Source organism: Rhinatrema bivittatum, chromosome 4, assembly GCF_901001135.1.
Source record: "Rhinatrema bivittatum chromosome 4, aRhiBiv1.1, whole genome shotgun sequence".
Lineage (NCBI taxonomy): Eukaryota > Metazoa > Chordata > Amphibia > Gymnophiona > Rhinatrematidae > Rhinatrema > Rhinatrema bivittatum.
In genome coordinates, this window is record NC_042618.1 from 262,108,858 (window position 1) to 262,133,470 (window position 24,613).

The window sequence follows — 24,613 nt, forward strand, 5'->3', positions numbered from 1 at the left end:
ATTTGGGCCCCCCCCCCCCCTTCTAGCAGATGAGACAGAAGTTTACAAACAAAACTCCACCTATATCTAGGCTGGTGCCACCTACAGTCCGGCAGTATTCTTCTGTCTCCTAGCAGGTGGAGAGGGTGCCAAACCTACAATCTGTGCTGAGGCCTAGATTTAGGTGGTAGATAGTGTAAAAAATAAAATAAAAAAGAAGGATTAAGAGAAGGAAGAAGACTGATTAGGGCTCGGACCGCAGAGGCTTGCCTGCTGGTCACCGAGCCTTCCTCCCAGAGGGTAGCGAGGTCCTGAGGGGACCAATCCCCTCTGGTTGAGGCCGCTGACACGTGGGGGAGCTCCACTTCCAGCGTCCATCAGTGCTGGGGGTGACACCGGGGTGCCCGGTTCACTCCCCCCAGCTGGGCCCGGACCTGATTTGCCAGTAACTGTGTCTGTGTCAAAAAACAAACAACTACTCTGCCTGTTTTTTTTGTTTGTGCCTTGTCTCTCCTGTTCCTGTAGGGGGGGGGGGAGGGGTTGAGAGGTAGAGTACCACCGTTGCCAGGAAGGGTTTTCTTCTTGTTACCTCGTTTCTTCTTGCTCTTCTCCTCGGGGCTACGATGCAGCGGAGGGCTGCATGTCGGGCCTGCGGGTCCGCGGCTGTCGAGGGACAGCCTTTGTTCCCGCGTGCATTTCCGGCGGGGAGGGGGGGTCCTCGGCGCCGGCAGGGACCCGGGGCAGCAGGCAGTTGCGCGCCGGACCCAAGGTTGGCAGTCCGGCGATTAGTGCAGGGCCGGCTTCGGGGAAGCCAGGTCCGGGAGCCATTTTGTTTTCTTCGCCGGCGGTTTCGGCAGGAACGGCAGTCATTTTAGTACCGCGGGAAGCCGCGGCAGGCGCAATGCCAGCATGTGAGGGGGAGGATGACCTTCCGCCGAGGTTATCCCCGCAGCGGGGGGGGGGCCCAAGGGGGACAGTCTCACTTCTGCCATTGGGCCCTTGCCTCCACATCTCTCTGAGGGGGAGGACGAGGCGGCTACGGACTCGGATTCTTCATTTGGGTCCGCGTTCGTGCTCCTCATGCATAAGGCTTTCAAGGCCCGTCGATGGGCCAAGAAGAGGGCATGGGAGACCCCCACTCTGGACTCGGGGCCTCGGGCAGAGAAAAGGTCCAAAACAGGTCCGGGAGCAGAGGCCCTTGGCTCCCAGGGGGGATCTTGAATCGACCACAGACACGGATGAGCCGGAAGAGCCGTCCGGGGATCCAGATCTTCCGTCCCAGCCTCCGCGGGGGGTTGATGGGGACGGAGACCAGGGGGCCTCGGGATCCCGAGGGTCCCATGCTACCGAGGGGGATGTACCCTATTGTTGCAAACTGTAATTTGCTTATATTCAGATTATTGAAACTTGCGGACTCAGATAGCTGCTCCGCATATCTTCTTCACTGCTTATCTTCTGCTAGTCCACTGTGCACCCCTCCCATCTACCTGCTCCCCCTTCCTACCTGACCTTTAAGGTAACAACATGGCTGCTTACCCAATCCCTCGCATCCATCACCCTCTCTCCAGACTACCTCCCCCCCCCTCCTTCCCCACCATCCCTCATCCCCATCCTTACCTCACCCCTAACCCAATTCCTTGGTCTCACCACCCTCTCCATTTTACTTATGAATGCGCAATCCATATCCAAAAAGACACTAATCCTCAATGACCTACTTACGGACTGCACTCCAGACATTTGTGCAGTCACAGAAACATGGCTCAAAGAATCAGATACCATCCTCATAAATCAACTCCCATCCTCCCTCTATGACATATTCCCCATCCACCGACCTAAAAAAAGAGGAGGAGGACTTCTCCTAGCAGCTAAGAAACACCTTAACCTGAAACCCATCAGCATACCCGCCCCACCCAAACTTGAAATAGGTCTCTTTAAGACAGCTACCCTGCAAATCTGCCTTGTTTATGCCCCCCCCACCATCCTTGAGTCCAACCCCTCCCCCCTAATTGAATTTGTTGTAGAATGGATGAAAACAGATACCCCTTCCATCATCCTTGGAGATTTTAATCTTCATGTTGACTCACTCCCCCCCACTGCATCATGCAAAACCTTCACTCAATCACTTCTTGCCATAGGCTTCCGTCAAATTATAACATCTCCAACCCACAAAGCTGGTCACACACTGGACCTAATGTTTATTAACTCCAGTTTCCAGACCACCGACTCACCCATCTGCACCCCAGTGCCCTGGTCCGACCACTATCTCATTGAAAGCCGACTCGCCATGAAGAAATCCCTCCCAAGTAACCATCCCACTCACACCACCATCAAATCCAGAAAAACCTGCCCCAGCGACGAATTATCTGACGCATTAGCCTCTTCCCTACCTAGACTAACCTGCTTAGACCCAGACACAGCCTTAGCTTCCTGGCATAGCCTCACTGAAGACATTGCCAACAAGCTTTGCCCACTCTCCGAACGTACTATAAACACCGCAGCGAAACCCTCCAAGCCCTGGTACACCCAAGAGCTAAAAACCCTAAAATGTAATCTCAGACAAAAGAGAGAAAATGGCGCAAGGACCCAACCCCGGCACACTCCTCCAGCTACAAAACAGCCTTACATATATACAGACTGTCCACCCTCAAACACAAGCGTGACTTCTATGGCAAAAAAAATCCATGAATATAAATTCAACCCTAAAGTTCTTTTCTCCTATGTCACTAGCCTCACCACCCCTATCTCTCCTACCATTCCAGACTCTGAGGCTGCGGCTAAATGTGAAGAACTGGCAAATTACTTCCAAAGTAAAATCTCCAACTTGCTCTCCAGATTTCCCCCCACCAATCCCTGTCCCCCCACTAACCCACCCTCGTTTCCCCCTCCTACCCAACCTTCAATGGCCACAATTGACCTTACCTCCTCTAAAGAAATCATAAGCCTCCTTCGTAAACTTAAGCCAGCCTCTCACCCCAACGACACCATCCCCACCAAAGCTCTAATAGCCATCCCCGAATGCATAGCCAGCACTATAGCAGACATTATCAACTGCTCCTTCACCCATGGGACAGTCCCAGACCCCCTCAAACACGCTGTTGTTAAACCCCTCCTCAAGAAACCCTCCCTAGACCCAAAAGACCCCGCCAACTTCCGCCCCATTTCCAACCTCCCTTTTATCTCCAAACTAATGGAAAAAGTGGTTAATTCTCAACTCATGGACTACCTTGAAAACCATGATATCCTCCATGTTTCCCAATTCGGATTCAGGAAACACTTTAATACTGAATCCTTACTCCTTTCCCTTACTGACCATCTCCTCAGAGGTCTGGGACAAGGCCACAGCTACCTCCTCGCCCTTCTCGATATTTCAGCGGCCTTCGACACCATCAGCCACCACCACATCCTGACACGGCTAGAAAGCATCGGCATCTCAGGAATAGCCCTCACCTGGTTCAAATCCTACCTCTCTAACAGAAAGTTCTCTGTTAAAATTGGAAACAACCTATCTGCCTCATACCCCCTACAACAAGGAGTCCCGCAAGGCTCATCACTTTCTTCGACCCTCTTCAATGTTTACCTCACACCTCTCTGCCACCTCCTCTCAGACCTTAAACTCAAATTCTACCTCTATGCTGATGATGTACAGATCATCATTCCCATTCACAACTCTATATCTGATGCCCTGGAACACTGGGAAAATTGCCTAGCAGCTATCAACGCCCTCCTCACCAACCTTCAGCTTGCACTCAACACAAATAAAACAGAACTCCTCCACATCTCCTCGCATCCCCCTGACCTCCCGCCTAACGACCCTAAACTTAACCTCCTTACTGCTCAACCCTCCGTTAGGGACCTCGGAGTCCTCCTCGATCCCAATCTCAGTATGAAACCTCACATCAATTCCATCCTCAAAGCTGGTTTCTTCAAACTCAATGTTCTAAAGAAACTCAGACCCCTGCTCTACACCCATGACCTCCGTACAGTGATTCAAGCCACCCTCACCTCCAAACTTGATTACTGTAATGCCCTCCTCTTAGGGCTCCCCCTATCTTCGATAAAACCCCTCCAACTATTGCAAAATGCTACTGCAAGACTCATCACGAACACACGCAAACACGACCATATTACCCCCATCCTTAAGGACTTACATTGGCTCCCCATCCTGTCCCGCATACACTACAAAACTTTGACCATAATACACAAATCCATCCACACCCACAACTCAAACTGGCTCGACCTCCCATTCACCGCCTCCTTTTCCACCCGAGCCACCAGATCCACCAACAAAGGCACCTACATGTTCAATCCTTGAAAACAGCTCTCTCTCCTCCACCCGACGACCGTGCCATCTCAATTGCCGGTCCAGCCTCTGGAACTCCCTTACCTGTCCACATGCGCTCTTGAACCCTGTGCCATCAAATTCAAAAAGAACTAAAAACACTTCTGTTCAACCATGCCTACACAGAATAGCTTTCCCTCCCCCTCCGCATGCCCCCCCCCCCCCCTCCAGGTGACCGCCCTCTCCTTATATAAGGAGATATTCAATGTAATTGTAAATTGTAATTGTTATCTCCTCTCGTTATACCTTCTTGTTTTCTATCCTTCATTCTGCCTATTGGTTATCCCCGGCGCCCCCAGTTACTATCCCTGTTGAAAATGTACTTTCCCAACCTTGCAGTTATTATGTGAACCGGTATGATGGTCCCCACAAATACCGGTATATAAAAGTTCTAAATAAATAATAAAAGGTGATCAGATTGTTTAGGAAGGATTAACTGGGGCCTCTTATCCCAGAAATCTGGGGAATTAGGATCCAGGTGCCGCAGGAGGAGTCACGGCTCGGTGTAACGGACCTGATCATTTTGGGACTCCGAGGGCCTCCTTCAGCTTCCCATTGCATTTTTCTGCCTCGGATTTACTGTTTAAGGAGTGGGGATACTCCGGATTTGGGGCTGAAGGTGGCGAAAGCAATGGATAAGCTTTATCCATTACCGGAGGACGCCCTGGGACATGCTGCGCACTGCCGAAGATAGGACTCGGCAGTAGCGGCGGTCACGAAGAAGACCACCATTCCGGTCACCGGAGGTACTGCTCTTAAGGATTTGCAGGACAGGAAGCTGGAGGTACAACTGAAAAAGATCTTCGAGTCTCGGCGTTAGGAATTCGTGCGGCAATTTGTAGTAATTTTTCCCTTCGGGCAGGTCTCCGCTGGGCACAGCAGCTCTTGGCCAATGAGTCTCTGTCCGCCGGAAGAAGCACGCCAAGCGGTTCGCTTGGAAGCAGTGATCGCTTATAGTGCAGAGATGCTTTTTTATGATCTTCTTCGCACTTCAGCCAGAACGATGGTTTCGGCGGTGGCCGCTGTGGCTACGACATTGGTCGGCGGACGTGACTTCTAAAGCCCAGCTAGGCTCCTTGCCCTGCCGGGGGAAACTGTTATTTGGCAAAGAATTGGAAGCTTTGATTGAGTCCCTGGGGGAGAATAAGGTTCACCGTTTACCAGAGGACAGAACGCGGTCTAGGGGGGCAGCCCCTACCCGGTCGCGGTTTCGCGGTAGTCGCCGGCCTCAAGGCTCCCGGGGATCAGTTTCTTCTTTTCGGGCTCCGGTCAGCCTGTGCAGGGGGGCAAGCTTGCACAATGATGGGCGGCCGGTCCATTCCTCCGTTCCCAGAATTGGGGGGCGTCTCAGCCTATTTTACGAGGAATGGGCCAGGATCACATCAGACCAGTGGGTCCTAGATGTGATAAAACACGGTTACGAGTTAGATTTTTCACACCGGCCGTTCCCGTTTTTTCTGGTATCCCCTTGCGGGTTCTCAGTGAAGCGCTGGGCGGTACAGTCCACACTGGCTCGCCTCAGGGAGCTCGGTGCGATCGTTCCCATTCTGGACAACGAACTTCGCAGGGGCCGGTATTCCATTTACTTCGTGGTACCAAAAAAGGAAGGAATGTTTCGGCCTATCCTGGACCTGAAGAGGGTCAACAAATGTCTGTGGGTTCCTCGATTTCGAATGGAAACTTTACGTTCCGTGATCGCTTCCGTGCGTCAGGGGAGTTTCTGGCCTCGCTGGACCTCATGGAGGCGTATCTCCACATCGGCATTCGGGCAGAGCATCAACAGTTTCTTCGGTTTGCAATGCTGGGGCAGCATTTTCAATTCCAGGCGCTCCCGTTTGGCCTGGCCACAGCGCCTCGAACGTTCACCAAGATTATGGTGGTAGTGGCAGCGCACCTCCGGAGGGAAGGTCTGTTTGTGCACCCGTACTTGGACAATTGGCTGATTCGTGCCAAGTCGGAGACACTCTGCCAAGCGGCAATCCAGCAGGTACTCCAAGTGTTGGAAAAACTAGGTTGGATAGTCAATGTCTCCAAGAGTCGGTTGAAGCCGTCGTAGTCTCTGGAGTTTTTGGGAGCATTGTTTGACACTCGTCAGGGAATGGTTTCTTTCACGTGAGACCGGATGTTCAAATTGCAAGCGCGCATTCGCAGATTGTTATCCAAGCAGGTGCCCATTGTCTGGGACTATTTGCAGGTGTTGGGTCCATGACGTCGACACTGGAATTGGTGCCTTGGGCATTCGCCCATATGCAGCCTTTACAGTCAGCATTGCTCTCCCGATGGAACCCGGTCTCGGAATAATATCATCTTCCCTTGCCTCTGACACAGGCAGCCAGGGACAGCTTGGATTGGTGGTTGTGTCCAACCAACTTGAGTCTAGGTGTTCCCTTAGAGATCCTGTCTTGGACGGTCATTACCACGGATGCCAGTCTGCTCGGCTGGGGAGCGGTGTGTTTACGGCGCTCAATGCAGGGGCAGTGGTCACCTCAGGAGGCGTCGTGGTCCATAAATCGACTGGAAACCAGAGCGGTCCGGCTGGCTCTTCTGGAGTTCCTACCACTCATTCGCGGTCGGGCAGTCAGAGTGTTATCCGACAACGCGACCACGGTGGCGTACATCAACCGACAAGGGGGAACCAAGAGTAAGGCCGTGGCGTCCGAAGCTTGTCTCATGTTTGCCTGGGCGGAGCAACATCTCAGTTGTATAGCAGCCTCCCACATAGCCGGGGTAGACAATGTTCAGGCCGATTTCTTTAGTTGAAATTGGCTGGATCCCGGAGAGTGGGAGCTAGCGGAGGATGCTTTTCAGCTCATTTGTGCTCGGTGGGGCACACCCGCGGTTGATTTGAAGGCAACCTTCCAGAATGCGAAAGCGCCTCAGTTCTTTGCTCGAAGGCGGGAGACTGCAGCAGAGGGAGTCGATGCTCTGGCTCTGCCATGGCCGACAGAGGTACTATTCTGTGTTTCCACCGTGGCCACTCATAGGAAAGGTGTTGCGGCGGATCGAGGCACACTCGGACGTTGTACTGGTGGCGCCCGAGTGGCCACGACGCCCGGGTTCGCAGACCTTCTGAACTTGGTGGTAGAGGAGCCTCTCCGTTTCCCGTATGTTCTGGATCTCCTGCACCAAGAACCCGTGTGTTTCGACCAGGTTGATCGCTTTTGTCTAGCGGCCTGGCTTTTGAGAGGAAAAGGCTGAGGTCCAAGGGCTACGCGGAACCGGTGGTCTCTACTCTCTTACGTTCCCGGAATCTTATGTAAGGGTCTGGAAGTTGTTTGAATCATGGTGCCTGGACCGGGACGTGATTCCTACGCGAGCGGCCGTGCCGGATATCCTTCTGTTCCTGCAGGACGGTTTGTCTAAGGGTCTTTCATGTAGTTCCCTGTGGGTCCAGGTGGTGGCGCTGGGTTCCTTACGTGGTTTGATCCAGGGGAAGCCAGTGGCGGCTCATCCCGATGTAGCGCGTTTTCTGCGGGGGGGCGAAACATCTGCGGCCTCCGATTCGTCAGCTTTGCCCGTCCTGGAATTTGAATCTTGTCCTTCGGGCCTTGTGTGGCGCTCCGTTTGAGCCTATTCGCAAAACCACCTTGAAGGATTTGATGCTGAAGGTGGTGTTCTTAGTGGCCATTGTTTCGGCGCGTCGAATTTCCAAGCTTCAAGCTTTATCGTGCAGGGAGCCCTTTTTGAGGATATCTGAGTCAGGAGTATCCTTCCGTACGGTTCCCTCCTTTTTACCCAAGGTGGTTTCTTCTTTCCATGTCAACCAGACGGTTGAGCTACCGTCGTTCTTGCAACTCGATGATTCGGATCCCTTGGCTAAGGACCTCCGTAAACTGGATGTGCGGCGCGTCCTGTTACGTTACCTGGAGGTAACTAATGCATTTCGGGTTTCCGATCCTCTTTTTGTGCTCTGGAGTGGTCCTCGAAGGGGCAATGCGGCGTCCAAGACTACCATTGCGCGGTGGTTAAAAGAGGCCATCAATTCGGCATATATGTTCCTTACTCTCTTTCACGCTACCTATCTTTCTCTCTCTTCTCCTGTCTCCCTTACCCCCCTCCTTTTTTCTGGCCTGCTCCCATCCCCTGCCCCCTGTTCATTGTAATTTCCTCCTTTAATTGAGTTACTTGTAAACCGGCGTGATGTGCCATACGAACATCGGTATATTAAAAGTTGTTAAATAAATAAATAAAATAAATAAATATGCTGCAGGGTGGGTCTCTGCCGTTGGGGCTGCGTGCCCATTCTACTCGCTCCCAGGCCACTTCCTGGGCGGAATGTCAGCATATCTCGGCGGAAGAGATTTGCAGGGCAGCCACGTGGAAATCTTTGCATACTTTTTCCCGGCACTACTGTTTGGATGTCAAGGCTCCCGGCGCGGGAGAGTTTGGAGAAGGTGTGCTTTGAGCGGGCCTCTCCGGATCCCATCCCAGGTAAAGTGCGCTTGGGTACATCCCAGGAGTCTGGACTGATCCGGGTACGTACAGGGAAAAGAAAATTTGGTTCCTGTAGTACCACGGATCAGTCCAGTGTCCCGCCCGGTTGAGTGCTGCTATCGGGAGAGGCCACGGTGTAAGTGGGCTGCTGCTGCTGTCTGTTCTATATCACGCTATTTTCTGTCCGTTATCGGTATCTCTGGTTCGATTTCCCAGTTGGGGGTTGAGAACCGGTAATGATGATTCTGTTGGACCGGTGTTGTTGGTCCTGGTTAGGTGGTTCATTAGTCAGTTTGATTTGCGTTATCCTGCTCTGACATTAAGTAATACTGCCGGACTGTAGGTGGCACCAGCCTAGATATAGGCGGAGTTTTTGTTTGTAAACTTCTGTCTCCATCTGCTAGAGGGGGGGCCAAACCCAGGAGTCTGGACTGATCCGTGGTACTACAGGAACGAAAATTATCAAAGGTAAGAACCTAATTTTCTTATCATGCGTTTCCACCATTTATTCATAAATTCTTAGAGGTTTTGGTCCTCCGATATGGACCGTGTTTCGCCACATGGGCTGCATCTGGAAGGACAGAGGCCCGGAAAAACTGATATTCGTTTCAAGGGCACTTAGCTCATAAGTCAACAATCATATCCGGATATTCTATCGGGAAAACCCTGAAGTTGAAAAAAGGATGCCTTGCGAAGGGTTGTTCAAGAGATGAAAGCTTCCTAGTGCAGTGAATAAATGCTCACAAATGTTCCCAATAGGTTCTAAATATGGATGGCTTTATGACCAGAACTGTTCACAGGGGGGGAACTCCAAAGAATTATTATGTAACATGGAAGGCAACTGGAACAATGAAGCAATAGCGTCTTTGCAGGGCCATAAACCTTACCTTCCTTAATATGTTAATACTTAGGACTAACCCTAAAGTCCCGACTTCAGGTGATATCTGTGGGCAGGAGAGAGGCTTGCTTCCTGGCCTTGGTACTAGCAGAACGGGCAGGTTGTCCAGGAAGGAGACTAGCTTCTGGCTCTGGTGCTTGCCGGCTGTTTGAGCTTGTTCTCACCCTTCACTGTCTATGACTCAGTGTCACTCTCCACACCTGAGCCGGGGTCTCCTCTCTCTGATCACCTGGCCACACCTAGTCTTCTCCCTTCTCGATAGCAGGAAGTGCTGGTCTGCTTCTGGCCCCCCTTTTACTTTCAGGGATGCTTTGGCACAGGTTTCATGGTCGCTCTCCGGGTTTCTCCCAGGGTTTGCGCCTTCCTTTTCTCTTCCTCCCCCCCCCCCCCCCCGTCTTGTACTTTCCAGCTGATAAATATGTATATGCTCATGCATAACCACATGGTGTGTGGAGGGTCTTTTGCCATATTGCAGGTCTTCTGCCCCCTGCCCCTGTGTATCAGAGTGGTTTTCTCTATCTCAGGCTGCCCCCTCTCTTTCTTCCAAGTGTGGGGGTCTGTATGACCTCTGCACTCTGCTTTGGCCGAACCATGATTCCTGCTCATGCTTTAGTCATATTGTCTTATCTTGTTTCTTTATTTAAACAGGCCCCTACAAACAGGCACATCTAATGGGGTATCCTTCAGTGTATCAGGACAAGGCCTCTTCATGTTCCACAAAGACAAGGTTTTAAAGATCACTTGGGTATAGTTCCTTCTTTCTTGCAGTGACAGTGCCTTTTGGGGCCTGTCAGAATTTGGCCTGTACATGGCTATATTTGGTGTTTGATTGGTAAATATAAATATCTCCCTACAGTAGCATTTTCTTGTTTGCTCAAATGCACTTCTCATCATGGCGGCTCTCACAGAGTATGGGAAGCACTACAATCTGTTGGTGGTTGCCATGGGAGTTCTGGAACTGTTTAGAGGGAACTTCAGCAAAAGCTTCGGTAACTGAGAGACTTCCTTTCTGTTATGGGCATGTTGGGAGGTGGGGCCTGCGAAATCCAGTACAGCAGCAGTGTCCGGTGCAGAAACAAGTTCCTCTGGGGAAGGAGAGCCTTCTAAAATGGTTGCAGTGGCCATTTTATCAGAGCAAGGCAGCAACTGCTCAGTGAAGCTTAGTGGAGCCTTGGTTCTCTCCCCAGTGGGGTGAAAGTTTAGCAGACTTAGAGAGGAAGGTGACCTGTACCAAAAAGAATTGGATTTACTTCCTCAAGACTCCTCTTCTCATTTCTTTCATGATTTGAGCTCAAAGAAAAAATATTCTTAGCCATGGTCTAGCTAAAAAGCTCAGGTTAAAGCTCAAGGAGAATCACTTGCTTCAGAGATGGATTCCTTAGGTAAAGAACCAGAGGGGAGTGATGACCCAAGGGAAGAGCCACTTGAGGGGAGGATTCCTCCTGCTGAAGGGGATGATCCACAAGAGACTCCTTTTGAACCATTTTTAGAAGGGGAGGACCCATTCTGGGAGGGTCATTGCAGACATTAGGATCTTCCTCTACATAGGATGGTAAGAGCTCTTGTAACAACAGAGTGGGATTTGCCCGAAGGGGGCTTCCATGTAGGCAGAGTCATGGCAAAGCTCTACCCGTTGCCTTCCAAAGACGTGGAACTATTGAAGTATCCAAAAGTGGATACCTTGGTTTTGGCTGTCATAAAGAAGAAAAATTATTCCAGTGGAAGGCAGCATTACTTTGAAGGATGTCTTGGATAGGAAAATTTAGGTTATTTTGAAGCAGCTTTTCAAAGTGGCTGCTTTTGCTCTTCAAACTGTAGTTTGCAGTAGTTTCATGTTCTGGGCATATTTGCATTGGGTACAGCAAATTCCTGTGGAAGATCCTTATGCAAGATATTCCTTGAGAGAGGCAAAAGGGCTGGAGGCTTGTGTTGCCTATGTAGTGTATACACTTTATGATTTCATTTGTATCTCAGCAAGGGGCATGGCGTCCTCTGTGGCTGCATGGCATTTGCTTTGGTTGTCAAACTGCTTGATGGACGCATTGTCCAAGATAATTAAATTGCCTTTTAAAGGGAAGTTGATTTTTTAGAATGATCTTGAAAATCTGGTAAAACATTATAGAGATTACAAGTTGCTGAAGTTGCCGGATAGACCCAGGCGGTCTCAAAAAGAGAGTTCTATTAGGTCAAAGTTCAGAAAGGTAAGGCGTTACAGGCCAGGGAAGACCATCTTGTATCAGAAGGGACAGCTTGCTAACAAGCTGCAGTGCTTTCTTCAGGAAAGTGTGTCTGGAGTCAGCCACACTTCTAAAAGTTTCCCAATGAAATTCAAGGGACTCATTCCCCAATTTTCTCCAGTGTTTGTCCCAGTTTTATGGGGAGTGAGTCTGTATAACAGATCAAATGATTATTTCTGTGATTATAGATCCACCTTAGAAGTTGTATGCCAGTTGAAAGATGCATTTGTGGAATCCCCTTGTGTCTCTGTGGAAAAAAGGGAAGCAGTAAGCTCAACCTTAAAATGCCTTATTCAGTTAGCAGCTGTGGTTGTTCCAAATGAGGAATGGTGTCAAGGTAGATGTTCCCATTTATTTTGGGGTTCCGAAAAAGGAGGACATATTCAGGTCCATTCTGGACCTCAAGCAGGTAAATGAAGGTTCTGTATTTCTGAATGAAGACTCTGTTCTGTCATGATGGTAATGAGAAAAGGAGAATTTCTAACCTCTGTGGATCTTTGGGAGGCATATCTCCATATTCTAGTTCACCCATCACACCAGTGGTATCTCAGGTTTGCGGTCCTGGCAGATCGTTTTCAGCTTCAAGCGCTATCCTTTTGGTTTTGCCACAGCTCCAAGGACCTTCTCCAAAGTGATGGTAGTGGCAGTCTTGCGCAAAACGGGAGTGATAGTTATTATTTGGATGATTGGAAGAAAAGGCCAAATGTTCAGTGACCAGGATGATATGGTTGTTATGGGATAGATAATAAAACTTTCCAAAAGCAGATAGGTTTAAATACCCAGAAGGGCAAAATATTAAAAGTGGACAGAATTTCCAAGCTTGTGTTGCAAGTTCAAAGCCTATTGAGCATTAGTTCTCCCAGGGTCTGGGATTACTTACAAATGCTGGGTTCCATGCGGGCGAGAGCTCACGGGAGCTCACGTGCAGCCATTAGAGGTCTGTCCTATCTCATTGGAGTGCGCAATCGCAAGATTTTGAAGTGAAGACGAAATTAGCATTAGAAACCAGAGCCAGTCAACAATGATGGCTCACAGTTCAGAATCTTGCCAAAAGGATACCACTAGAGAAACACGAATTCTGTGATAGTACCAGTTGCCAGTCTGGCTGTTTGGAGCACTCATTGTCAAGGCAAGTCAGCTCAGGTTCTCTTGGCGTCAACAGAGCTGTCATAGTCTATAAATTGTCTAGAGACCAGAGCTATAAGAAAAGCACTACAGGTGTTCTGTGTTTCAAGGAAGATCAGTGAGGGTGTTCACTGACAATGCAACTGCAGTAGTCTATTTGAATCATCAGAGAGGCACAGCGAGTTGTCATTTCCTGGCGTGTAGCCAGATGGACTCAGAACAAATGGGATAGTATCCGCGTGCTAGCAGTTGGAGACGGATCTGACGTCAGCACGGGGGTATATAGCCCCACAGGAAGCGCAGCGAGTCAGTAATTTCCGTCTCCAAAGCAGTTTGGAGTGCCTGCACGCTGGTTCAAGCGTGCTTTCCAAGACTACTTTAATTTTTCTCTTTTTGTTTCCTATTTTCTAGATTCCTTTCTCTACTTCCAAGTATTGAGCCCCGCGCTCCTTCGGGGACGTTTTCAGCTCGCCCCCGAGTTGAGCTTCCCGGGGCGCCTGCCGTGGCCCCCCGGTGGGAAAGTCCTCGGTTCGGCCGAACGCGGCAGGGACATTGCCTCCCGGGGGAGACTCGGGGTGGCTACGAGGCCCTCGGTCCCGGCGTGGACGAGGTAGCGGGTGCAGTTCCTCCATTCGCGGCGGTGAGAGGTACCGGCCCTTTCCCCCCGCAGCCGGAGACCACCTGGGTTCCAGCTTGGACGCGCCGGAGCGCGGGGTAAGGCGTACATCTCTGCGCACAGGTCTCCGAAGTCTCGAGGATCGGCGGCGTGGCAAGCCGTGGAGGAGCGGCTCTGTTCAGGTATTCCGCGCCCGTAATAGGCGCGGCTCTCTTCCTTCTTGGGCGTCTATGATACGCGTATTGGCTGCCACTGTGAATGTTTGCCGCATTTTCTTGTAAGCTCCTCATTCAATGTTTGAATTGACTGCTTCTTTGCCACTGTGCGCTTGCTGTATTTGTGCGCATACTATTGCCGCTGTTCGCTTGGTGTGTTCAGCGCCTATTGCTGCCGCATATTATTGCCACTGTGCGCTTGGTGTATTCAGCGCCTATTGCTGCCGCATATTATTGCCGCTGTGCGCCTGGTGTATTCAGCACATGTTAATGCTGCATATTATTGCTGTTGTGCGCTTGTTCTCTTGAGCGCCTATCTCTGCCGCATATTCTTACCATTGTGCGCCTACTGTACTAAGGACCTATTGCTGCCGCGTATTCTTCGGCTTGTGCGCCTGTGGTATTAAGCGCCTATTACTGCCGCATATTCTTATTATTGTGCGCCTGCTGTATTACGGACTTATTGCTGCCGCATATTCTTCGGCTTGTGCGCCTGTGGTATTGAGCGCCTATTGCTACCGCATATTTGTGCGCGCTTCTTGTCTCTGGGATGGATCAGCACGCGGCCGCATCCTCGGCGGCGCAGCCGCTTGTCTCCGGCATTTCAGCCCTTGGCCTCTGCTCAGTATGCCACCTTAGAGCCACGCGCAGTGCTGAGCCTGATTCCCTATGTGTCCAATGTGAGGCAGCAGGGGGACCCTCGGGCCTGGACCAGTCTCAGCCACAGTTTCTTGACAGTTCCCCTGGGGCTACCCCAGATTTGGGGGGCGGTCTTGACCAGTCAGGTATCCCGGGGCCCCTTGTACCCCGGCGATTGGAGGCTGCTTCCATTTCCTGGGTGGATCTCTTTAAGGGTATTCATGCCTTTGTCCAAATGCAGACGGCTTCCCGTCCAGGCCCTACTGGTCCGGCTGCTCCTGTGGTTCCTGTTGTTTCTGCGATTCCTGCGGTGGCTGCGTCTGCGGCGCCTCTTGCTGCTGCTCTGGTGGCTGCGCCTCGGGATCCTGTGCCTGGACCCTCCCAGCCTTATCGGGAGCGAGACCTCCCGCCACTGGACAGTCCGGATCACTCTGACCAGGAGGTTTCGCCGGACGAGTCCGACCTCCCGGACGAGGGGGACCTCCCCCCGGGGATTGAACCATATAGAACCATGAGGCGGTTCTTCCCTAAAGAGGACCTCTCGGACCTCGTGACTCAGTGTCTGGCGGAGCTAGATATCACCGGTCCCAGTGCTTCGGTTCCTTCGGCGCAGAACCCTCTGCTGGAGGGTCTTCGGCCTACCGCCCGCCATTTTCCTTTCTTGCAGGCGGCTCAGCAACTAATAGAATTGGAATGGGCGGCGCCGGCGGCTTCCTTCAAGGGGAGCCGGGCTCTGAAAGGTATGTACCCGCTGGCTCCGGCTCTCCAGGACCTGCTGGCATGTCCTCAGGTGGACGCCTTAGTTAGCGCTGTGGTCAAGCGCACTACTATTCCGGTGGAAGGGGGGACGGCCCTCAGGGAGCCCCATGACAGACGAATGGACGCCATTCTGAAACAAACTTTTGAGGTGGCAACTCTTTCTTTGCGGATTGCGGCCTGTTGCACGGTAGTGACACGTGCCTGCTTGTCTCAGGCCAGGAACAACGCTCCAGCGGCAGCCATGGAGTCCGCTCTTTCCTTTCTCACCGATGCCGCATTGGATTTGGTTCGCACTACTGCTAAAGGGATTTCATCCTCCGTAGCCGCCAGGAGGCAGCTCTGGATTCGGCCATGGTCAGCTGATGCGCCTTCGAAGTCTCGTCTTACCAGGTTACCCTTTCAGGGCTCGTTTCTGTTTGGCAGTGACCTTGATAAGCTAGCCTCTACCTGGGGTGCCTCTCCTGTGCCTAGACTTCCGGAAGACCGATCCAGAAGGGGACAGCGCTCTTTTCCACGGCCCTACAGGGGCAGGAGTTCCCAGCGCTTTGTTCCGTATAGGGGACGCTATCAGGCGCCTCGTCCTCCGGCCAGTAATCGGTCCTTTCGGACCAAGCAGCGCAAGCGGGGGGCGGGCCCGGGCTCGGGCCCCGGTCGCGCACCACAATGAAAATTTGCCGATTCATCTGGGGGACGAAGCCATAGGGGGCAGGTTGACCCTCTTCTACCCCAGATGGGTCGAGATTACGTCGGACCAGTGGGTCCTCGCCGTTATCCGGGAAGGATATTATCTGGATTTCCGCCTTCTTCCTCCGGACAAGTTTGTGGAATCTTCATGTCCCCGGCACAAGGAGGCAGCGTTAGAAGCGACCCTGGCGAGGCTCCTGTCCTTGAACGCCATCCTCCCAGTACCTGCCTGGGAAGTGAATTCTGGACACTATTCCATTTATTTCATGGTACCCAAGAAAGGGGGTACTTTTCGGCCTGTGCTGGACCTCAAGTCGGTCAATCGCTACTTACGGGTACCGAAGTTTCGTATGGAAACGCTGCGCTCCGTCAAAGCCGCAGTCCAGCCCGGGGAATTCCTCACGGCCTTAGACCTCTCAGAGGCATACCTGCATATTCCGATCCATCCAGATCATCAGCGCTACCTGCGCTTCAAGGTTCTGGGCCGCCACTTCCAGTTTCGGGCTTTACCCTTCGGGTTGGCCACGTCCCCACGGACATTCACCAAAGTGGTAGTAGTGGTGGCGGCGGCCCTCCGGCGAGAAGGGATTCTGGTCCATCCCTACCTAGACGACTGGCTGATCAGGGCGAAATCGCGAGAGGAGAGCCTGCGGACAACCGACAGAGTGATCGCCCTTCTGGAAAGCTTGGGCTGGGTAATCAACCTCAGCAAGAGCTGCCTATTGCCTTCCCAGTCAATAGAGTATCTGGGAGTGCAGTTCGACACCCGGGCAGACACGGTCAGTCTTACGACCAAGAGACAGTTGAAGCTTCAGCAATGTATCCAGTATCTGATGAGGGTCAGTCGGCCCATAGCCTGGGATTATCTGCAGGTTCTGGGTCTCATGGCATCCACCCTGGAAGTGGTGCCTTGGGCGCGGGCCCATATGAGACCTCTACAGCATTCCCTGCTCTCTCGCTGGAGCCCCCGTCGACGGGACTATTCCACACACCTTCCTCTACCGGCCAGAGTTCGGATCCAGCTGAGGTGGTGGTTGCAGTCCAACCACCTGAGCAGGGGGTCGGCGATGTCCTCGCCCACGTGGACCTTGCTCACCACGGATGCCAGCCTGAGCGGCTGGGGAGCACATTGCGAGGAGCTCACCGCGCAAGGGCGATGGAACAGAGAAGAGTCAACGTGGAACATCAATCGCCTGGAGGCCCGGGCAGTCCGCTTGGCCTGCCTTCGACTCGCTCACAGACTAAGGCACAGAGCTGTCAGAGTGATGTCCGACAACGCCACCACGGTGGCCTACATCAACCGGCAGGGCGGAACCAGAAGCCGACAAGTCTCTCTGGAGATCGCCCCGCTGATGGTTTGGACAGAGGCGAATCTGCAAGACATCGCCGGGAAGGACAATACCACTGCAGACTTCCTCAGCAGAGAAAGCCTGGATCTGGGAGAGTGGCAGCTGTCCCACACAGCTTTCCAGATGATTGTCGATCATTGGGGGATTCCGGCCATGGATTTACTGGCGGACAAGTCCAATGCTAAAGTACCCAAATACTTCAGCCGCAGGCGCGACCCGTTCTCACGCGGAATCGATGCCCTGGTCCAGCCATGGCCTCCAGGGACTCTCCTGTACGCCTTCCCTCCGTGGCCTCTGCTGGGCGCTCTCATCCACAAGATTCAGACTCACCGGGGCCTAGTTCTTCTAGTGGCACCAGACTGGCCAAGAAGACCCTGGTACGCGGACATGAGAAGACTCCTGGCAGGGGAGCCTCTTCCCCTGCCTCCTCTCCGGGACCTTCTACATCAAGGTCCCATTCTACACGAGGATCCAGCTCAATTCTCTCTTACGGTCTGGCCCTTGAGAGGGCTAGACTGAAGAAACGTGGTTACTCGGGGCCCGTGATTGATACACTCCTCCGAGCTCGCAAGTTTTCCACATCCCTTACCTACGTACGGATCTGGAGAGTGTTTGAAGCCTGGTGCGCCACTCACAACACCGATCCACATGTCACCACCATACCTATTGTGTTGGACTTTCTGCAGGATGGACTTCAGAAGGGTCTCTCCCTCAGCTCCATCAAGGTTCAGGTAACGGCACTGTCTTGCTATGGTCCCAGGAGGGATGGCAAGACCATCGCCAAACACCCAGATGTATCTCGTTTCCTGCTGGGCGTCAAGCATCTTCGTCCGCCACTAAAGTGGCCTGTGCCCTTATGGAATCTTAATCTTGTTTTGGATTTCCTCGCGGGATCCACCTTCCGACCCCTTCGGGGCTTGTCTCTTCGGTCTCTCACCCTGAAGTTGGTGTTCCTGCTGGCGGTGTGTTCCGCACGCCGCATCTCTGAGCTACAGGCACTATCCTGCCGCGATCCCTTTCTACGGATCACTCCGGAGGCTATCCATCTTCGGACGGTTCCCTCCTTTCTCCCTAAAGTGGTTTCACAGTTTCATCTTAACCAGACTATATCCTTGCCTACCACGTAGGCTTGAAGAAATCTGAAGAAGGCCGTTTATTACGCCATCTCGACATCGGCAGATTGCTGCCCAGGTATCTGGACGTGACACGAGAACTACGAAAGACGGAGCACCTGTTCGTCGTCCACAGCGGGAAGAAGCAAGGTGAAGCGGCCTCTCGGCCCACCATTGCCCGCTGGATTAAGGAAGTTGTCAGAGCTGCCTACGTGGAGGCTGGGAAGGCTCCGCCTCTTCAGGTTAAGGCTCATTCCACCAGAGCACTCGCAGCGTCCTGGGCGGAGTCCAGGATGCTATCTCCTGCAGAGATCTGTAAAGCAGCGACATGGTCCTCCCCTCCATACCTTCTCCAGGTTCTACCGCCTGGATGTCCAGGCCAGGGAGGACTCGGCTTTTGCGAGGGCGGTACTGCATGGTCCTCAGGCAGCCTCCCGCCCTGGCTGGGAGTAAAGCTTTGGTACATCCCATTTGTTCTGAGTCCATCTGGCTACACGCCAGGAAATGTTTGGATTACTTACCTGGTAATCCCCTTTTCCTTAGTGTAGACAGATGGACTCAGCATCCCGCCCTGCTGCCTGTGTACATGGGTTCACCGATTCCAGGTAAGCCATGGCTTTTCTTTCCATGAGAGCGTATGCTCTACCCGGGTCCACGCCTTCCGGTTGTGAATGCTGGTGGTCTCCAGCCACTGTCAATCGGTCAGGGGGATCCTGTTTCTACTTTTTCACTTATCACTGAGCGTCAGTACACATATCCATAACAGCTTTTGCAAGGAAGATTACTGACTCGCTGCGCTTCCTGTGGGGCTATATACCCCCGTGCTGACGTCAGATCCGTCTCCAACTGCTAGCACGCGGATACTATCCCATTTGTTCTGAGTCCATCTGTCTACACTAAGGAAAAGGGGATTACCAGGTAAGTAATCCAAACATTTTCTCCACCTTCGACTATTGTAACTCCCTACTAATAGGTATACCCTACTCATCCCTCAAACCTCTACAAATAAAAACAATAATGTTCCGCAAGTTCCTCACTGACTTTCAATCATCTAATCATCACGACTTTCAACTGAACTCCCAATTGCTTACCCCATAATTCACCCCTTTTCCCCCTATTCCTACTTCCCTTCCCCCTCTATCCTAATATTATTTCATTCTGGACTCGTTATCCATTTCTCTGATACTGTTTAATGGTTCAAATGTTTCTGTACTGCTACCCATTTGTTAACAATCTGTTTACTGTTCTTACTAATCCTCAGTTACAAGATATTGTACACTTTTGTAAACAGTTATGATGGCTCAACCGAATAACGGTATATAAAACTCATCAAATACATAAATAAAATACTTCAAAACTCTGCTGCTAGAGTCCTAACTGGATCAAAAAGAAATGATCATATTACGCCCATCTTGTCCTCTCTTCACTGGCTCCCTATTACTGCACAAATCGCATACAAATCCATGACTATTATCCACAAAATTCTTAACAATGAGCACCAAGAACTAAATACCCATAACATAACTCTTCAAAACTCCCCAAGAAACCTACGCTCCAATAACTCAAACTACTTATCCATCCCCACTATCAAAGATGCTCATCTAACAACAACAAGAGAGAGAGCCTTCTCCATCGCCTCCCCCAATCTTTGGAACAATCTACCTGAAGACCTGAGAACTCAGCACAACTTAAAAACCTTCAAAAAAGACCTAAAAACTCTACTGTTTCGTAAATTCTTCACTGGCCCCCCAATCATCTGCTCATACCAACTCTCAAATGAGCTCACAACTATAATCTTCAACCTTACAATCATCACTCATCATCCAACTCTATATTTCTTCAGAGACTTGTTATATTATATTATATATTATGTTATGCTTTTTACTGTAATTGTTAACTATGTTATGATGCCTCAAAACTTCCATGATAAAAATTGTCCACTTTGTAAACCGTTATGATGGCTTTCTGAATAACGGTATATAAAACTCTTCAAATAAATAAATAAATTTGATTCTGGAAACAGAACTTCTGTTCAGATAGGTGGAGAAATACTTTCTAGCATTCTCAGCCTTGCATATTATGAGAGTGGAAAACATTCAGGTGGATTATCTTGTCACATCCTGGATCTAGGAGAATGGTGTCTGGCCAATGAAGCCTTCAAATTGATAACGCGCAGGTGGGGCAAGCCAGGTTGTGATCTGATGGCAAAGCGTGAAACCCCAAGGTGATGAATTTCTTCAGCCACAGGAAGGAAACAGAGTCATCAGGAGTAGATGCTCTGTCTCAGCAGTAGCCTTGTCATGACTATGGCCCATAACAAGTTGTATCCAAAGGACAGAAAACATTAGAAGCTAGTAATTCTGGTAGCTCCAGATTGGCCCAGACACCCTTGGTATGTGGATCTCATCAGAGTACGTGCACATGCCCCTGATGCTGGAATATGTTCAGCCTCTGTTATGTCAAGGGTCAGGCTTTTTTGGTCTAGCAATTTGGGCTATTGGGATGAAAAGATTGAGAAACATTATATGGATGAGGTAATAACCACCCTGTTACAGGCTAGATAGAAGCCCACATCTTTGGCATATATTAGGGTCTGGAAAGTTTTTGAAGTTCGGTGTAGAGAAGCTGGAATTTTTTTCTTTTAAAAGCTTCATTTCCTACAGTCCTGCCTTTTCAGTATGGACTTCAAAATGATTTAGGTTTGAATTCCCTGAAGGTGCTAGTTGCAGCTGTTGCCTGTTACAGGGGACAGATTCAAAATTTGTCCATGGCAGCTGCTCATGATGTTGCTCGTTTCCTAAAAGGAGTAAAACATCTCCGTCCACCACTTAGTAAAGAGATTTTTCTGAGGGATCTTAATTTGGTTCTTTGAGCCTTATCTACATCTCCATTTGAGCCAATTAAGTCACTGAAAGCGGTTTTTCTGGTGGCTCTATTGGGCGAGACATATTTCTAAGTTACAGGCCCTGTCGTGCAGGGATAATTACTTTTTTTTTTTTTATCATTTTAACAAAACAAAGCAAGACAATTCTTACTATATGAAAATGCAATAATACATTTAAATCTAGCAAATATAGATTTCCAGGAAATATACATTTTCCCATTAAGTAAGATGTATAAAAAAGGGGGTGAAAGATTTTTCAAGGAGAAAATAAGAAAAGAGCTGCATGAAATAGGCTTAACGTATATATTGCTTTATAATGATTGCAGGGATCCATTTCTAAAAGTTTTAGAAGCTGGTGTTTGTTTGTACAGTTCCTTTTTTTTTTCCTGAAAGTCTCCTCCCCATTTTCACTTGAACAAATCCGTAAATATCCTAGCATTCAAGAAGAAAAATTTAGTGGCGGACTATCAAACAGGCCAATACAGTAAAAATCGCGGGAGAGCAGGCGAGCGCCCGCTCTCCTGTGTGCGCGATTCAGAAAAAAAAATTATTCAAATTAGGGCCCGCGGTAAAAACAGGCGCTAGGGGCACTAGAGCATCCCTATCGCCTCTTTTTGGACAGGACCGGCAGCTGTCAGCGGGTTTTACAGCAGACGCTCAATTTTGCCGGCGTCGGTTCTCAAACCCTCTGATAGCCACGGGTTCGGAAACCGGACGCCGGCAAAATTGAGCGTCCAGTTTTCGAGCCGTTTTTACTTTTTTTTTTTTTTTAAATTTTTGATTATTTTTATCTTTAACTTTAACTTTTGGGACCTCCGACTTAATATCACCATGATATTAAGTCGGAGGGTGTACAGAAAAGCAGTTTTTCCCAGTGCCGACAGAAATTAACGCCTACCTTTGGGTAGGCGTTAATTTCTGAAAGTAAAATGTGCGGCTTGGCTGTACATTTTACTTACAGAATCACGCGGCAATAACTAATAGGGCTAGCAACATGCATTTGCATGTTGTGGGCGCTATTAGTTTCGGGGGAGTTGGATGTGCGTTTTCGACGCGCTATTACCCCTTACTGAATAAGGGGTAAAGCTAGCACGTCTAAAATGCGCGTCCAAATGCGGGTTAACAGTGCACTCCACCGGAGCACGCACTGTACTGTATCGGCTTGAAAATCTGCATTTGTTAGACACTAAAAGAACTTTGCTCAGATACTTGAAAGTGACTAAATCCTTCAAGAATTCTGAGAGGGTGCTGCTTCTAAGGCAACTATAGCCAAATTGATTAAGGAGGCTATTACTTAAGCTTATATAACCAAAGATTTGTGGTCCCTGAGATGCTTTAAGCTCACTCCACGAAAAGTCAGGCGACTTTGTGGGCAGAGTGGAAGTCTGTGTCACGTTAACACATCTGCAGAGCAGCCACTTGGGCCTCTTTGCACGCTTTTTCAAGCATTATAGGATAGATGTCCAGGCTAGGGAGTTTGCTTCCTTCGGGGCTGGGGTCCTGAAGACAGAGTTGATCCCTCCCTGTTTGAGATTGGCTTGGGTATGTCCCATGTGTTCTAGACTGGTCTGGTAGGATGTTGAGAGGAGGTTTCTGATCTAATTTTCTTTCCTAGAGTCCTACCAGACCAGTTCAGAATCCCACCCATTCTTGCAGGATAGATAGTTTATTGTTGAATGTTTAATATAATTGTTTAAGTACCTAGTTGGTGAAGGGTCTACTGTTTTGTCTTCCCTGCTCTTGGGGGAGAGTATTTATATAATTTTGCTTTGTTACATTTATACTGAAATGCTGCAGGCTTTACAGTGCCCTATAAGGGGTGATGTCAGCGAATCAGAATCTTCCATCCATCTGCTATCAGGGGGATTAAAACCGCGTAACATAGTAATGATGGCAGAAAAGGACCAAATGGGCCATCCAGTCTGCCCAGCAAGTTTCTTATGGTAGTAACTACCACTCGTGCTCCTCCAGATAAGACTCCTTCTGTAGAGAACCAGATACCTCAGCAATGGGTCTCTTTCTGAAGTAGTGTGTGTTGCTCCTGCGTGTTGGTTCCTGATTCTTGTCTATATTCCTGGTTCCTGTGCCTTGCCTTCCAGTCTCACTTCTTCTTGCCTTGTCTTCTCCATCCTTCCTCATCTAACCTCACCTTGTCCTTTTTGTCTTGTCCAGTGTCTTCAGTATGTCATTGTCCACCCTTGGCTGGATTTTTTCAGATCTTGATTCCTTGCTTGGACCTGACCACAATTGCCTGCTGCTTGCATCTGACCACGATTGCCTGCTGCCTGGACCTGACCATTCTTGCTAACTGCCTGCCCCGATGTTGGCCTGTCCCTGACTCTGTAAGTCTGCTGACTGCCCTGTCCCCGGTGTGCCTTTGAACTTCAGTTTTCTTCACTGCCCTAAGGAACAGACTAAATCCTGAGCCACCAGAACACAAGGGCTCAATCTGTGGGGGAGGAGGCTGGTAAAGGTGAATCTCCAGACTATCCACTATAGGACGCATTCGCCAGCTACCGGTGTGGGCCTTGTGGCTGCATCAACTATGCCCTCGAGACTGCGTCAACTATGCCACAGCACAAGGGGCTTACACATCTACTACCCTTCACGGAGTAGAGCCTGAATTAATTTTTGGAAAGAAGAAAAGGATTCTATCCAAGATTTCCTCATTCCAGAGAAATCAGGTGGTCTGTGTCCCAAATTGGATCTCAGAAATCCAAATTCATATCTCAAAAAGGAACATTCCCATTACATTAGTCTTCCTCATCTAGATCTCAGAGACTGGTTGACAACCTTAAAAGATGCCACATACATATCTATACTTAAGGTCCGAAGGAATTCTCTACGTTATTCCCTAGAAGAAGATTTTCAATGCATGTCCTACCTTTTGGTCTAGCAGCAACACCCATATTTTTCACCAAGTGCTTTGCAGTGGTAACCACTCATCTCAGAAAGGACAATATTCTAGTCTTCTATTTAAATGTCTGGCTAATATCGTGCAGATCCTTCGGAGAATTGGCACAACACACCTCTCAGGCCCTGAGTACCTTACAGCATCTGGGTTTCATAGTGAGCTTTGAGAAGTCTCACCTAACCGTCACCTGAAGATTCCTCGCTTATGCATGGAAACCCTACACTCTGTAATAAGGGCAATACAACCGGGAGAGTTCCTTACATCACTGGATCTGTCGGAAGCCTACCTACGCATTCCGATCCATCAAGAGCTTTTCTACGCTTCTCGATCCTGGACAGTCACTACCAGTTCCGGGCATTACCTTTCGGGTTAGCCACTGCACCCCGGACATTCACCAAGATCATAGGGGTGGCGGCAGCAACACTGAGG

At 50.1% G+C, this 24,613-nt stretch overlaps 1 protein-coding gene across 1 annotated transcript in view; it reads left to right on the forward strand.

The window, feature by feature from the left end:
- TTLL12 (tubulin tyrosine ligase like 12) overlaps positions 1-24,613 on the forward strand; it is a 335,487-nt gene that overhangs the window by 187,398 nt on the left and 123,476 nt on the right. The window contains exon 9 of the mRNA XM_029600086.1: positions 5,314-5,324. Coding sequence (XP_029455946.1) covers positions 5,314-5,324 — 11 coding nt within the window. The remainder of the gene's footprint in view (positions 1-5,313; positions 5,325-24,613) is intronic.